Source organism: Lampetra fluviatilis, unplaced genomic scaffold (genome assembly GCF_964198595.1).
Source record: "Lampetra fluviatilis unplaced genomic scaffold, kcLamFluv1.1 SCAFFOLD_530, whole genome shotgun sequence".
Taxonomy (NCBI): domain Eukaryota; kingdom Metazoa; phylum Chordata; class Hyperoartia; order Petromyzontiformes; family Petromyzontidae; genus Lampetra; species Lampetra fluviatilis.
Window position 1 is genome coordinate 10001 of NW_027621162.1, and position 16131 is coordinate 26131.

Genomic DNA, 16131 nt, shown 5'->3' on the forward strand with positions numbered 1-16131 from the left:
ACCCACTAACCCATCCATTAACCCACCCACTAACCCACCCACTACTAAACCCACCCACTAACCCATCCACTACTAAACCCACCCACTAACCCACCCACTACTAAACCCACCCACTAACCCATCCACTACTAAACCCACCCACTAACCCACCCACTACTAAAGCCACCCACTAACCCATCCATTAACCCACCCACTAACCCACCCACTACTAAACCCACCCACTAACCCATCCACTACTAAACCCACCCACTAACCCACCCACTACTAAACCCACCCACTAACCCATCCATTAACCCACCCACTAACCCACCCACTACTAAACCCACCCACTAACCCACCCACTACTAAACCCACCCACTAACCCATCCATTAACCCACCCACTAACCCACCCACTACTAAACCCACCCACTAACCCACCCACTACTAAACCCACCCACTAACCCATCCACTACTAAACCCACCCACTAACCCATCCATTAACTCACCCACCCACTAACCCACCCACTAACCCACCCACTAACCCACCCACTAACCCACCCACTAACCCACCCCACTAAACCCACCCACTAACTCACCCACCCACTAACCCACCCACTAACCCACCCACTAACCCACCCCACTAAACCCACCCACTAAACTCCCCACTAACCCACTCACTAAACTCCCCACTAACCCACCCAGAAACCCACCCATCAGCCCACCCCCCCACCTACCCCCCCCACCAACCCACCAACCCCCCCACTAATCCACCCACCCATCAACTGGCCCATCAACCGACCCAGAAACCCACCCATCAACCCACCCCCCCACCAACCCACCAATCCACCAACCCACCCACCAACCCATCCCCCCCACCAATCCACCCACCTTGCTGTCGAGTTTCTTCATGGTGACCAGGCCGAGGGACTTGAGCAAGTGTCCCGTGGGGGCTATGAAGTAGAGGCAGGCCCCCCCCCACTAACCCACCCCCCCACCACTCCACCCACCCACCAACCCACCCCCCCACCAACCCCCCCACTAACCCACCCCTCCACCAACCCCCCCACCCACCCATCAAATGACCAATCAACCGACCCAGAAACCCACCCATCAACCCACCAACCCACCTACCCACCACTCCACCCACCCACCAACCCACCCCCCCACTAATCCACCCACCTTGCTGTCGAGTTTCTTCATGGTGACCAGGTCGAGCGACTTGAGCGAGTGTCCCGTGGGCGCTATGAAGTAGAGGCAGGCCCCCCCCCACCAACCCACCCCCCCACCAATCCACCCACCTTGCTGTCGAGTTTCTTCATGGTGACCAGGTCGAGGGACTTGAGCGAGTGCCCCGTGGGCGCTATGAAGTAGAGGCAGGCGTGGATCCGCGTGTCGTGAAAGTTGAAGAGCGAGCGCTTGATCTTCAGCTCCTCCTGCAGGTAGCCCTCGAACTGGGCGTCAATGTACTCCACTATGGGCTTGTAGCTACACACGGTGAGGGTGGTGGGTGAGGGGTGGTGGGGGGGTGGTGGTGGTGGTGGTGGGGGGGGTGGTGGGGGGTGGTGGTGGGAGGGGGGGGTGGGGTGGGAGGGGGTTGGTGGTGGGGGGGGTGGGGGGGGGTGGTGGTAGTGGTGGTGGTGGTAGTGGGGGGGGGGTGGTGGTGGGGGGGAGTGGTGGGTGTAGTGGTTAGCACCACGCCGCGCTGCGAACCCGGCGACCCGCGTTCGATTCCCGCTCACGGCCAACACCACCGGTGACGATTCTCCGAACCGGTCCCTGGGCCTCCCCTAGGTCGACTCAGCCTCAAACGAGTAGCTGGTGTAGCGGTGGTGTAGTAGTGAACATCGCTAGCACTGTTGGAGAGACAAAGGCGGCCGGGCGTGGTGGTGCTGGCCACCCCCCCCCTCTGTGTGTGTAGCCACAGTGCCGGTAGCCTTCATAGGTGCTGCTACTCGCTAACAGCACTTGCCCCTACAGTTTCTGAAGGCTACACGGGGGATCTTTGTCTTTGGCGGTGGGCTGTGTGTGCTGTGTGTGTGTGCTGTGTGTGTGTCTGTATCTGCTGTGTGTGTCTGTGTGTGTGTGTGCTATGTGCGTGTGTCTGTGTGTGTGTGCTGTGTGTGCTGTGTGCGTGTGTCTGTGTGTGCTGTGTGTGCTGTATGCTGTGTGTGCTGTGTGTGTGTCTGTGTGTCTGTGTGTGCTGTGTGTGTGTGTGCTATGTGTGCTATGTGTGTCTGTGTGTGTCTGTGTCTGTGCGTGTGTCTGTGTGTGTCTGTGTGTGTGTGTCTGTGTCTGTGTGTGTGTCTGTGTGTGTGTGTGTGTCTGTGTGTGTCTGTGTGTGTGTCTGTGTGTGTGTCTGTGTGTGTGTCTGTGTGTGTGTCTGTGTGTGTGTGTGTCTGCTGTGTCGTGCGTACGGTCAACTTTCATCGCCCCACCGTGGCACGTAGCCGACCGGGATAAATCTGGGGTGTCGATGACCCGGTAACCTGGCTACCCAGTGACCCAATGACCCAGTGACCCAGTGACCCAGTGACCTCCCCGCCCACCTGTCCTCCTTGTTGATCTGGTCCCCGAAGCCGGCCGTGTCCACGAGTGTGAGCTTGAGGCGCACGCTGCTCTCGTGAAGTTCGTAGGCCTGGGCCTTGAGTCGCACTCCCGGCTCCGAGTGCGACGCCGCCTCGCCCTCGAAGCTCGTGTTGAACAGCGTGTCCATCATGGTGGATTTACCAATCCCTGTCTCGCCTGCGGGGAGACACACGCACGCACACGCGCGGGGTGAGAGACACACACACACGGAGAGACATACAGTGAGACACACACACGGTGAGACACACATGTATGTGAGTGTGTGTGTGAGTGTCTGTGTGAGTGAGTGTGTGTGAGTGTGTGTATGCGAGTGTGTGAGTGTATGTGAGTGTGTGTGTGAGTGTGTGTGTGGGTGAGTGTGTATGTGAGTGTGTATGTGAGTGAGTGTGTGAGTGTGTATATGAGTGTGTATGTGAGTGTGTGTGTGAGTGTGTATGTGAGTGTGTATGTGAGTGTGTATATGAGTGTGTATGTGAGTGTGTGTGTGAGTGTGTATGTGAGTGTGTATGTGAGTGTGTGAGTGTCTGTGTGAGTGTCTGTGTGAGTGTGTATGTGAGTGTGTATGTGAGTGTGTATATGAGTGTGTATGTGAGTGTGTGAGTGTCTGTGTGAGTGTGGGTGAGTGTGTATGTGAGTGTGTATGTGAGTGTGTATGTGAGTGTGTATGTGAGTGTGTATATGAGTGTGTATGTGAGTGTGTGTGTGAGTGTGTGTGTGAGTGTGTGAGTGTCTGTGTGAGTGTGTATGTGAGTGTGTATGTGAGTGTGTATGTGAGTGTGTATGTGAGTGTGTATGTGAGTGTGTATGTGAGTGTGTATGTGAGTGTGTATATGAGTGTGTATGTGAGTGTGTGTGTGAGTGTGTGTGTGAGTGTGTGAGTGTCTGTGTGAGTGTGTATGTGAGTGTGTATGTGAGTGTGTGTGTGAGTGTGTGTGTGAGTGTGTGAGTGTCTGTGTGAGTGTGTATGTGAGTGTGTATGTGAGTGTGTGTGTGAGTGTGTGTGTGAGTGTGTGAGTGTCTGTGTGAGTGTGTATGTGAGTGTGTATGTGAGTGTGTGTGTGAGTGTGTGTGTGAGTGTGTGAGTGTCTGTGTGAGTGTGTATGTGAGTGTGTATGTGAGTGTGTATGTGAGTGTGTATGTGAGTGTGGTGACGTCACCGCCACTTAGTGGCGAATGGCGGTTGTTGTTGTTGTTGTTGTGTGTGAGTGTGTGTATGTGAGTGAGTGAGTGTGTGAGTGTCTGTGTGAGTGTGTGAGTGTGTATACGAGTAAGTGTGCATGTGTGTGAGCGTGTATCTGAGTGAGTGAGTGTGTGCGTGTCTGTGTGAGTGTGTATGTGAGTGTGTATGCGAGTGAGTGTGTGAGTGTGTATGTGAGTGTGTATACGAGTGAGTGTGTGTATACGAGTGTGTGTGTGTGTATGAGTGTATGTGAGTGTGTGAGTGTGTATATGAGTGTGTATATGAGTGTGTATGTGAGTGTGTATGTGAGTGTCTATGTGTGTATGTGAGTGTGTATGTGAGTGTGTATGTGAGTGTGTGTGTGTATATGAGTGTGTATGTGAGTGTGTGAGTGTCTGTGTGAGTGAGTGAGTGTGTGTATACGAGTGTGTGAGAGAGTGTGTGTGTGTGCATATGAGTGTGTATGTGAGTGTGTGAGTGTGTATACGAGTGAGTGTGTGTATACGAGTGTGTGAGTATGTGTGTGTGAGTGTGTGTATACGTGAGTGTGTGTGAGTGTGTATATGAGTGTGTATACGAGTGTGTGAGTGTGTGTGTGTGTGCGTGTACAGACCAACACACAAGATGTTGAAGCAGAACCCCTGGCTGATCGACTTGTTGACCAGCTGATCCGGCAGACTGTCAAATCCCACGTGGCCCGACAAGGATAGGTTACGGAACTCTTCATTCTACACACAGACACACGGACACAGACACACACGCACAGACACGCACACAGACACGCGCACACAGACACACGCGCAGACACACGCACAGACACACGCGCACAGACACACGCGCACAGACACACGCGCACAGACACACGCGCACAGACACACGCACAGACACACGCGCACAGACACACGCGCAGACACACACGCACAGACACACACACACACAGACACACACAAACACACACGCATAGACACACGCACACAGACACACGCACAGACACACGCACAGACACACGCACAGACACACGCACAGACACACGCACAGACACACGCACAGACACACGCACAGACACACGCACAGACACACACACACGCAGACACACGCACAGACACACACTCACACACACACGCACACACACAGACACACACAGACACACACGCACAGACACACACGCACAGACACACGCGCACAGACACACGCACAGACACACGCACAGACACACACACACGCAGACACACGCACAGACACACGCACAGACACACGCACAGACACACACACACGCAGACACACGCACAGACACACGCACACGCACAGACACACGCACAGACACACACGCACAGACACACGCGCACAGACACACGCACAGACACACACACACGCAGACACACACACAGACACACACAGACACACACGCACAGACACACACGCACAGACACACGCACAGACACACACACACGCAGACACACGCACAGACACACGCACAGACACACAGACACTGTTGCTATTGCTGCTGCTGCTGCTGCCACAACCGTGCTACAAGCGAGCGCACACGCAAGCGAGCGGAGAGTGGAGGGTGATCGGCAAGCGAGCGAGCGTCAGGCACCTTGACCATCACCACCCTAAGCAGAAACCAACGCCACCGGTGAGGGGGGGGGGAGGACATGAACACCAGCAGGGAGCGTGGGTGGGTGGTGGTGGTGGTGGTATAGCTAAGAAGATTTGCGTGAATTAAGCTCCCAAGTTTCCAAGGAGCGAGCGAGCGAGAGGCGGTAACACTGCAACAACACAAACACAGGAGAAGCACACACACACAGCACACAAACACAGCAGCACACACGTAGCAGCACACAAACACACAGCACACACGTAGCAGCACACACACACAGCACACAAACACAGCAGCACACACGTAGCAGCACACAAACACAGCAGCACACACACACACAGCACACACACACAGCACACACACACAGCACACACACACAGCACAAACACACAGCACACAAACACACAGCACACACACGCACACACACACACAGCACACAAACACAGCAGCACACACGTAGCAGCACACAAACACAGCAGCACACACACACACAGCGCACACACACACAGCACACACACACAGCACACACACACAGCACAAACACACAGCACACAAACACACAGCACACACACGCACACACACACACAGCACACAAACACAGCAGCACACACGTAGCAGCACACAAACACAGCAGCACACACACACACACAGCACACACACACAGCACACACACACAGCACACACACAGAGCACATACACAAAGCACACACACACAGCACACACACGCACACACAGCACACACAGCACACACACAGCACACACACGCACACACAGCACACACACACAGCACAAACACACAGCACACAAACACACAGCACACACACGCACACACAGCACACAAACACAGCAGCACACACGTAGCAGCACACACACAGCACACACGTAGCAGCACACACACAGCACACACGTAGCAGCACACAAACACACAGCACACAAACACACGGCACACACACGCACACACACACACAGCACACAAACACAGCAGCACACACGTAGCAGCACACATTGGCGTTACCTGTCATCACTGCAGAGAGATAGGTGGTGAACGGCACACCGCTCACTCAGTACCACTCCATACCACAAGCACAGCGCTCAATCTCAACTACCACCACCACCACCACCACTCCGCACACACTACCACCACCTCCACCACCACCCAACACACATCACCATGATCACCACCACCGCCACCACCACTCCGCACACACACTACCACCACCACCACCCAACACACATCACCATGATCACCACCTCCGTCACCACTACCCGAACTCCACACACCATCACTACCACCACCACCACCTCCACCATCACTCAACACATACCACGACCACCACCATCACCACTACCACTACTCCACACACACCACCACACCACTGCCACCACTATCACCGATACCGCCACCACTGCCACCACTATCACCGTCACCGTCACCGCCACCACTATCACCGTCACCACCACCACCACTATCACCACCGCCATTGCCACCACTATCACCGCAACCGCCACCACAATCACCGTCACGGTCACCGTCACCACCACCACCGCCACCGCCACCACCACCGCCACCACCACCGCCACCACCACCGCCACCACCACCGCCACCACCACCGCCACCACCACCGCCACCACCACCGCCACCACCACCGCCACCACCACCGCCACCACCACCACCACCGTCACCACCACCGTCACCACCACCGCCATCACCACCGCCACCACTGTGTACCCCGGCATCTTCGTAGGCCCTCCCACTGGGCAAGCTAAATCCACCACCACCACCATCATCATCATCACCACCACCACTGCCTCCACCGCCATCACCACCGCCACCACCGCCACCACCACTGTGTACCCCGGCATCTTCGTAGGCCCTCCCACTGGGCAAGCTAAATCCACCACCGCCATCTTCATCCCTCTCGGCCTGCAAGAGACGGGGGAGGGGGGGGGGGGTAAGGGGGGGGGGGGCACGGCACCCCCCCCCCAACCCAGCGGCTTTACTCACGGCACGCGGGGGGCGGGTGGGGGGCTCGCACACACAGGGGCGGAGTGGGGGGCTCACGCACACACACAGGGGCGGAGTGGGGGGCTCACACACACACACAGGGGTGGAGTGGGGGGCTCACGCACACACACACAGGGGCGGAGTGGGGGGCTCACGCACACACACACAGGAGCGGAGTGGGGGGCTCGCACACACAGGGGCGGAGTGGGGGGCTCACGCACACACACAGGGGCGGAGTGGGGGGCTCACGCACACACACACAGGGGCGGAGTGGGGGGCTCACGCACACACACACAGGGGCGGAGTGGGGGGCTCACGCACACACACAGGGGCGGAGTGGGGGGCTCACGCACACACACAGGGGCGGAGTGGGGGGCTCGCGCACACACACACAGGGGCGGAGTGGGGGGCTCACGCACACACACACAGGGGCGGAGTGGGGGGCTCGCGCACACACACACAGGGGCGGAGTGGGGGGCTCACGCATCACACACACAGGGGCGGAGTGGGGGGCTCACGCACACGCACACAGGGGCGGAGTGGGGGGCTCGCGTACACACACACAGGGGCGGTGGGGGGCTCGCGCACACACACACAGGGGCGGAGTGGGGGGCTCACGCACACACACACAGGGGCGGAGTGGGGGGCTCACGCACACACACACAGGGGCGGAGTGGGGGGCTCACGCATCACACACACAGGGGCGGAGTGGGGGGCTCACACACACACACACACAGGGGCGGAGTGGGGGGCTCACGCACACACACAGGGGCGGAGTGGGGGGCTCACGCACACACACAGGGGCGGAGTGGGGGGCTCACGCACACACACAGGGGTGGAGTGGGGGGCTCGCGCACACACACACAGGGGCGGAGTGGGGGGCTCGCGCACACACACACAGGGGCGGAGTGGGGGGCTCACGCACACACACACACAGGGGCGGAGTGGGGGGCTCACGCATCACACACACAGGGGCGGAGTGGGGGGCTCACGCACACACACACAGGGGCGGAGTGGGGGGCTCACGCACACACACACAGGGGCGGAGTGGGGGGCTCACGCACACACACACAGGGGCGGAGTGGGGGGCTCACGCACACACACACAGGGGCGGAGTGGGGGGCTCACGCACACACACACAGGGGCGGAGTGGGGGGCTCGCGCACACACACACAGGGGCGGAGTGGGGGGCTCGCGCACACACACACAGGGGCGGAGTGGGGGGCTCACGCACACACACACACAGGGGCGGAGTGGGGGGCTCACGCATCACACACACAGGGGCGGAGTGGGGGGCTCACGCACACACACACAGGGGCGGAGTGGGGGGCTCACGCACACACACACAGGGGCGGAGTGGGGGGCTCACGCACACACACACAGGGGCGGAGTGGGGGGCTCACGCACACACACACAGGGGCGGAGTGGGGGGCTCACACACACACACAGGGGCGGAGTGGGGGGCTCACACACACACACAGGGGCGGAGTGGGGGGCTCACGCATCACACACGGGCGGAGTGGGGGGCTGTGGATTGGGGGGCTGTGGAGGTGGAGTGGGGGGCTGTAAAGTGGGGGGCTGTGGAGGTGGAGTGGGGGGCTTTGGAGGCGGACTGGGGGGCTTGTGACACAAACCTCCCCACACAAAGCGGTACTGGATTGTATCGACCCTAGAGGCGATGATGATGATGATTTGGGCCCAGTCAAACATCTGATTATTGCAAGCGGCTCGCTCTACCGCCCACTCACGTCGATGATACATTTTAACAAAACAACAAAGTTTAAATGAAACTTGTAAAGTTTAATTTAAAGCTATCCAAGTTTAAAGTTTAATTAACCCCATTCGGGGGCCTAGTACCAAAAACGGACGCCCCGGCACTTTCCTAGAATCCCCCGCCGGCGAACGCGGCCCCGACTCCGGCGTCGGCAACTCAGGCGAGGCCGAGGCTGCACCAATGCCCCACCCGGGGCCTCGAGTAGAATATTTTTTTTTAATTTTTTTTAAATCGCATTTTAATTGTTAAACTTCACTTCACAAAAGCAAATTGTTTCATCGTTCATTCCCCACAAAATCTCTCGCTCACACGGTTCACAAACCACGATTCTCAGGCTTTGTGAATGTATCCCATCCAGCAGTGGATATATAACGGTGTGTGGACGGTCATTATCGAGTTTTTAAACACCAATTACTGAGCCAGTTTCATCCATAATGTGTTGCCCTTCGCGGGATAGATCGCGTACATTATAAAAGCGACGTTAAAACCCGCTACGGACACGTTGACAGAGAGGGGTTTTTGTAGTAATGTTCACGGAAACTTGAAGTTGCCACTAAATTCGAGACTAAAGTTGAGTCAACTTGGAGGTTGCCACTAATTTCGTGACGAAAGTGGAGCACGAACGAGTTTGGGCCACAAGGCGACATTTGCTACGCCTCAGTGTCCAAGTGCGTCTCTGTGTTTGTGTGGTGATGATGGTGGTGAAGGTGGTGATGATGGTGGTGGTGGTGATGATGATGGTGGTGAAGGTGGTGATGATGGTGGTGGTGGTGATGATGATGGTGGTGGTGGTGATGATGATGGTGGTGGTGGTGGTGATGATGGTGGTGATGGTGGTGGTGAAGGTGGTGGTGATGATGATGATGGTGGTGGTGGTGATGGTGAAGGTGGTGGTGGTGATGATGATGGTGATGGTAGTGGTGATGATGATGATGGTGGTGGTGGTAGTGGTGATGATGATGGTGGTGGTGGTAGTGGTGATGATGATGGTGGTGGTGGTAGTGGTGATGATGATGGTGGTGGTGATGATGATGATGATGGTGGTGGTGATGATGATGATGGTGGTGGAGATGATGGTGGTAGTGGTGAAGATGATGGTGGTGGTGGTGAAGGTGATGAGGATGATGGTGATGATGGTGGTGATGTACACCATCATGCAGCAGTGGATAGGGCCTGATGATGATGGTGGTGAAGATGGTGGTGGTGATGGTGAAGATGATGGTGGTGGTGGTGGTAGTGGTGATGAGGATGATGGTGGTGATGATGATACACCATCATGCAGCAGTGGATAGGGCCTGATGATGATGGTGAAGATGGTGGTGGTGAAGATGATGATGGTGGAGATTATGGTGGTGGGAAGATGATGGTGGTGGTGAAGATAGTGGTTGTTGTGGTGAAGATGGTGGTTGTGGTGGTGAAGATGGTGGTCAAGGTGGTCAAGGTGGTGGTGGTGAAGGTGGTGAAGATGGTGATGGGGGTGAAGGTGATGGTGGTGAAGATGATGATGGTGGTGATGGCAGTGGTGAAGATGATGATGGTGGTGGTGGTGAAGATGATGATGTGGTAGCGATGGTAGTGGTGAAGATGATGATGTGGTAGCGGTGGTGATGATGGTGGTGGTGATGGTAATGATGGTAGTGGTGGTGAAGATGATGATGATGGTATTCACTCAGCAGTGGATCGGACCCTGTCCGATACGTGTCTGTCTGTGTCTGTGTGTGCGTCTCGTCTCACCCGTTGACGTGCAAGCATCGCAGCAGCCATTTGAGGTCGTCTCTTCCCCCTTTGCGATGTGCGGGGCTTGTCTGGAAACCCCAAACCGGTTTTCGTGAACCGGTTTTTTCCGAACCGGTTTAAAAAAAAAAAGTCGATCAAATTGGAAAGGAAAAAAAGGGTTCGATTGATTGCTGGGAGGGGAGATGAGAGAGAGAGAGGGGAGAGAGAGCGAGCGAGAGAGAGCGAAAAGCAAAGAGCTTTTTCGGATTCAGGAAATGCCACGCCCCATAGCCCACCCCCACACTAGCGCTCTTCATTTCCGTAACCCCTAAATTGTTTAAGAGCTTAAGTAAACAAACGTAAAAAAAAAACATTTTACACGTGGGATGACAATGAGCTAACATGATAGACGCGATGTAAATTTCCACGCGCCGAAATTTCACGGTTAAAATGTAGTTTTTTATTTATTTAAATGTTTGAAAAATACACCACGTCCCCACCCCCGGATGAGGTGATCCACTTGGTACAGTCCGCCCCTGATTGGAATGTCATTGGCGCATTCCAAACGCGGTGGTGGTGGGGGGTGGTGGTGGGGGGGGTGGTGGTGGGGGGGTGGTGGTGGGGGGGTGGTGGGGGGGGGTTGGTGGGGGGGGTGGTGGGGGGGTGGTGGTGGTGGGGGGGGGGGTGGTGATGGTGGGGGGGGGGTGGTGGTGGTGGGGGGGGGTGGTAATGGTGGGGGGGGGGGGTGGTGGGGGGATGGTGGTGGTGGGGGGGTGGTGGTGGGGGTGGTGGTGGGGGTGGTGGTGGGGGTGGGGGTGGTGGGGTGCTGGTGGGGGGGTGGTGGGGGGGGGGGGTTGGTGGGGGGGGTGGTGGGGGGGTGGTGGTGGTGGGGGGGTGGTGGTGATGGTGGGGGGGGGGGGTGGTGGTGGGGGGGTGGTGATGGTGGTGGTGGTGGTGGGGGGGTGGTGGGGGGGTGGGGGTGGTGGGGGTGGTGGGGGGGGGGGGTGGTGGTGATGGGGGTGGTGGTGGGGGGTGGGAGGGGTGGTGGTGGGGTGGGGGTGGTGGGGGGGGGGGTGGTGGTGGTGGTGGGGGTGTTGGTGGTGGTGGTGAGGGGGTGGTGTCGGTGGGGGGTGGTGGTGGGGGGGGGTGGTGGTGGTGGTAGGGGTGTTGGTGGTGGTAGTGGGGTGGTGGTGAGGGGGTGGTGTCGGTGGGGGGTGGTGGTGGGGGGGGGGGTGGTGGTGGGGGGGTGGTAGCGGGGTGGTGGGGGTGGTGGTGGTGGGGTGGTGGTGGGGTGGTCGTGGTGGTGGGGGGTAGTGGTAGGGGGGTGATGTCAACATTCTGTAGAAAGAAAGAGGCTCGTGAAGGACGCTGCTGCTACGACTGGGGCAGTTTGGAGGAGAATGGGGTGGCTTACAGCTGCTGGTGCATCTACAGGTCATCTCAGTTCCCAGACCTCGTGCACCTAGCCTGGCACAGTAGGGGGTGACAGCTGGTGGTGCATCTACAGGTCATCTCAGTTCCCAGACCTCGTGCACCTAGCCTGGCACAGTAGGGGGTGACAGCTGGTGGTGCATCTACAGGTCATCTCAGTTCCCAGACCTCGTGCACCTAGCCTGGCACAGTAGGGGGTGACAGCTGGTGGTGCATCTACAGGTCATCTCAGTTCCCAGACCTCATGCACCTAGCCTGGCACAGTAGGGGGTTACAGCTGGTGGTGCATCTACAGGTCATCTCAGTTCCCAGACCTCGTGCACCTAGCCTGGCACAGTAGGGGGTTACAGCTGGTGGTGCATCTACAGGTCATCTCAGTTCCGAGACCTCGTGCACCTAGCCTGGCACAGCAGGGGCTTACAGCTGCTGGTGCATCTACAGGTCATCTCAGTTCCCAGACCTCGTGCACCTAGCCTGGCACAGCAGGGGCTTACAGCTGCTGGTGCATCTACAGGTCATCTCAGTTCCCAGACCTCATGCACCTAGCCTGGCACAGCAGGGGGTGACAGCTGGTGGTGCATCTACAGGTCATCTCAGTTCCGAGACCTCATGCACCTAGCCTGGCACAGTAGGGGGTGACAGCTGGTGGTGCATCTACAGGTCATCTCAGTTCCCAGACCTCGTGCACCTAGCCTGGCACAGCAGGGGGTTACAGCTGGTGGTGCATCTACAGGTCATCTCAGTTCCCAGACCTCGTGCACCTAGCCTGGCACAGTAGGGGGTGACAGCTGGTGGTGCATCTACAGGTCATCTCAGTTCCAAGACCTCATGCACCTAGCCTGGCACAGTAGGGGGTGACAGCTGGTGGTGCATCTACAGGTCATCTCAGTTCCAAGACCTCATGCACCTAGCCTGGCACAGTAGGGGGTTACAGCTGGTGGTGCATCTACAGGTCATCTCAGTTCCCAGACCTCGTGCACCTAGCCTGGCACAGTAGGGGCTTACAGCTGCTGGTGCATCTACAGGTCATCTCAGTTCCCAGACCTCGTGCACCTAGCCTGGCACAGTAGGGGCTTACAGCTGCTGGTGCATCTACAGGTCATCTCAGTTCCCAGACCTCGTGCACCTAGCCTGGCACAGCAGGGGGTTACAGCTGCTGGTGCATCTACAGGTCATCTCAGTTCCCAGACCTCGTGCACCTAGCCTGGCACAGTAGGGGGTGACAGCTGGTGGTGCATCTACAGGTCATCTCAGTTCCCAGACCTCATGCACCTAGCCTGGCACAGCAGGGGGTTACAGCTGGTGGTGCATCTACAGGTCATCTCAGTTCCCAGACCTCATGCACCTAGCCTGGCACAGCAGGGGGTTACAGCTGGTGGTGCATCTACAGGTCATCTCAGTTCCCAGACCTCATGCACCTAGCCTGGCACAGTAGGGGGTTACAGCTGGTGGTGCATCTACAGGTCATCTCAGTTCCCAGACCTCATGCACCTAGCCTGGCACAGTAGGGGGTTACAGCTGCTGGTGCATCTACAGGTCATCTCAGTTCCCAGACCTCGTGCACCTAGCCTGGCACAGTAGGGGGTGACAGCTGGTGGTGCATCTACAGGTCATCTCAGTTCCCAGACCTCGTGCACCTAGCCTGGCACAGTAGGGGGTTACAGCTGGTGGTGCATCTACAGGTCATCTCAGTTCCGAGTATGTAGTGTATCGTAGTGTGTGGTGTATAGTGTAGTGTATAGTTGTGTATAGTAGTGCAGTGCAGTGTATAGTGTAGTGTATAGTGTAGTGTATAGTAGTGTATAGTGTAGTGTATAGTGTAGTGTATAGTAGTGTATAGTGTAGTGTATAGTGTAGTGTATAGTGTAGTGTCTAGCAGTGTATAGTGTAGTGTATAGTGTAGTGTATAGTAGTGTATAGTGTAGTGTATAGTGTAGTGTATAGTAGTGTATAGTGTAGTGTATAGTGTAGTGTATAGTGTAGTGTATAGTAGTGTATAGTGTAGTGTATAGCAGTGTATAGTGTAGTGTCTAGCAGTGTATAGTGTAGTGTATAGTGTAGTGTATAGTAGTGTATAGTGTAGTGTATAGTGTAGTGTATAGTGTAGTGTATAGTGTAGTGTCTAGCAGTGTATAGTGTAGTGTATAGTGTAGTGTATAGTGTAGTGTATAGTGTAGTGTCTAGCAGTGTATAGTGTAGTGTATAGTGTAGTGTATAGTGTAGTGTATAGCAGTGTATAGTGTAGTGTATAGTGTAGTGTATAGTGTAGTGTATAGTAGTGTATAGTGTAGTGTATAGTGTAGTGTATAGTGTAGTGTATAGTAGTGTATAGTGTAGTGTATAGTGTAGTGTATAGTGTAGTGTCTAGCAGTGTATAGTGTAGTGTATAGTGTAGTGTATAGTAGTGTATAGTGTAGTGTATAGTGTAGTGTATAGTGTAGTGTATAGTGTAGTGTCTAGCAGTGTATAGTGTAGTGTATAGTGTAGTGTATAGTAGTGTATAGTGTAGTGTATAGTGTAGTGTATAGTGTAGTGTCTAGCAGTGTATAGTGTAGTGTATAGTGTAGTGTCTAGCAGTGTATAGTGTAGTGTATAGTGTAGTGTATAGTAGTGTATAGTGTAGTGTATAGTGTAGTGTATAGTGTAGTGTAGAGTGTAGTGTATAGTGTAGTGTATAGTGTAGTGTAGAGTGTAGTGTATAGTGTAGTGTAGTGTATAGTGTAGTGTATAGTGTAGTGTATAGTGTATAGCAGAGGTGTGGACTCGAGTCATGTGACTTGGACTCGAGTCAGACTCGAGTCATGAATTTGATGACTTGCGACTCGACTTGGACTTGCATAACAATGACTTTGTCCCACCTCTGGTGTATAGTGTAGTGTATAGTGTAGTGTATAGCAGTGTATAGTGTAGTGTATAGTGTAGTGTATAGTAGTGTATAGCAGTGTATAGTGTAGTGTATAGTGTAGTGTATAGTAGTGTATAGTGTAGTGTATAGTGTAGTGTATAGTGTAGTGTATAGTGTAGTGTCTAGCAGTGTATAGTGTAGTGTATAGTGTAGTGTCTAGCAGTGTATAGTGTAGTGTATAGTGTAGTGTATAGTGTAGTGTATAGCAGTGTATAGTGTAGTGTATAGCAGTGTATAGTGTAGTGTATAGTGTAGTGTATAGTGTAGTGTATAGTGTAGTGTATAGTGTAGTGTATAATAGTGTAGTGTATAGTAGTGTATAGTGTATAGTAGTGTATAGTAGTGTAGTGTATAGTAGTGTATAGTAGTGTAGTGTATAGTAGTGTATAGTCTATAGTGTATAGTATAGTAGTGTATAGTGTAGTATAGTAGTGTATAGTGTCGTGTATAGTGTAGTATATAGTGTAGTGTGTAGTGTAGTGTATAGTAGTGTATAGTGTAGTGTATAGTGTAGTATATAGTGTAGTGTGTTGTGTAGTGTATAGTAGTGTATAGTAGTGTATAGTCTATAGTGTATAGTATAGTAGTGTATAGTGTAGTATAGTAGTGTATAGTAGTGTATAGTGTAGTGTATAGTGTAGTGTATAGTAGTGTATAGTGTTGTATAATACTTCAGCGTGTCCGTTATGTGTCTGTCCGTACGTTTGTTTGCCATGTCTCTGTGTGTTTGTGTTCATTGTGCGCGTGTGCCTGCCGCAGTACTAACCAGGGGTGCCCACCGGGATTCGAACCGCGCACACAGAGAGAGGGGGGACGGCCTGGAGTTATTGATTTATTTATACAAACAACGACGGCGCGGGGAGGGGGGGTCGGGGGGGGGGGTGATCAGGGGGGATCGGGGGGGGGTCAATCGATCTCCGGCACCCCTGGGGATAGGAGACACGGCAGCTCGCT

The 16131-nt window shown here is 54.9% G+C and overlaps 1 protein-coding gene across 1 annotated transcript in view; it reads right to left on the reverse strand.

Moving 5' to 3' along the window:
* Nucleotides 1-11077, reverse strand: part of LOC144954872 (septin-11-like) — a 20015-nt gene extending 8938 nt beyond the window's left edge. The window contains exons 1-5 of the mRNA XM_078885267.1: nt 10860-11077; nt 7202-7270; nt 4360-4474; nt 2527-2722; nt 1279-1465 (exon numbers count right to left, since the gene is read on the reverse strand). Coding sequence (XP_078741393.1) covers nt 1279-1465; nt 2527-2722; nt 4360-4474; nt 7202-7270; nt 10860-10889 — 597 coding nt within the window. The 5' untranslated portion in view covers nt 10890-11077. The remainder of the gene's footprint in view (nt 1-1278; nt 1466-2526; nt 2723-4359; nt 4475-7201; nt 7271-10859) is intronic.
* Nucleotides 11078-16131: the final 5054 nt, after the last annotated feature.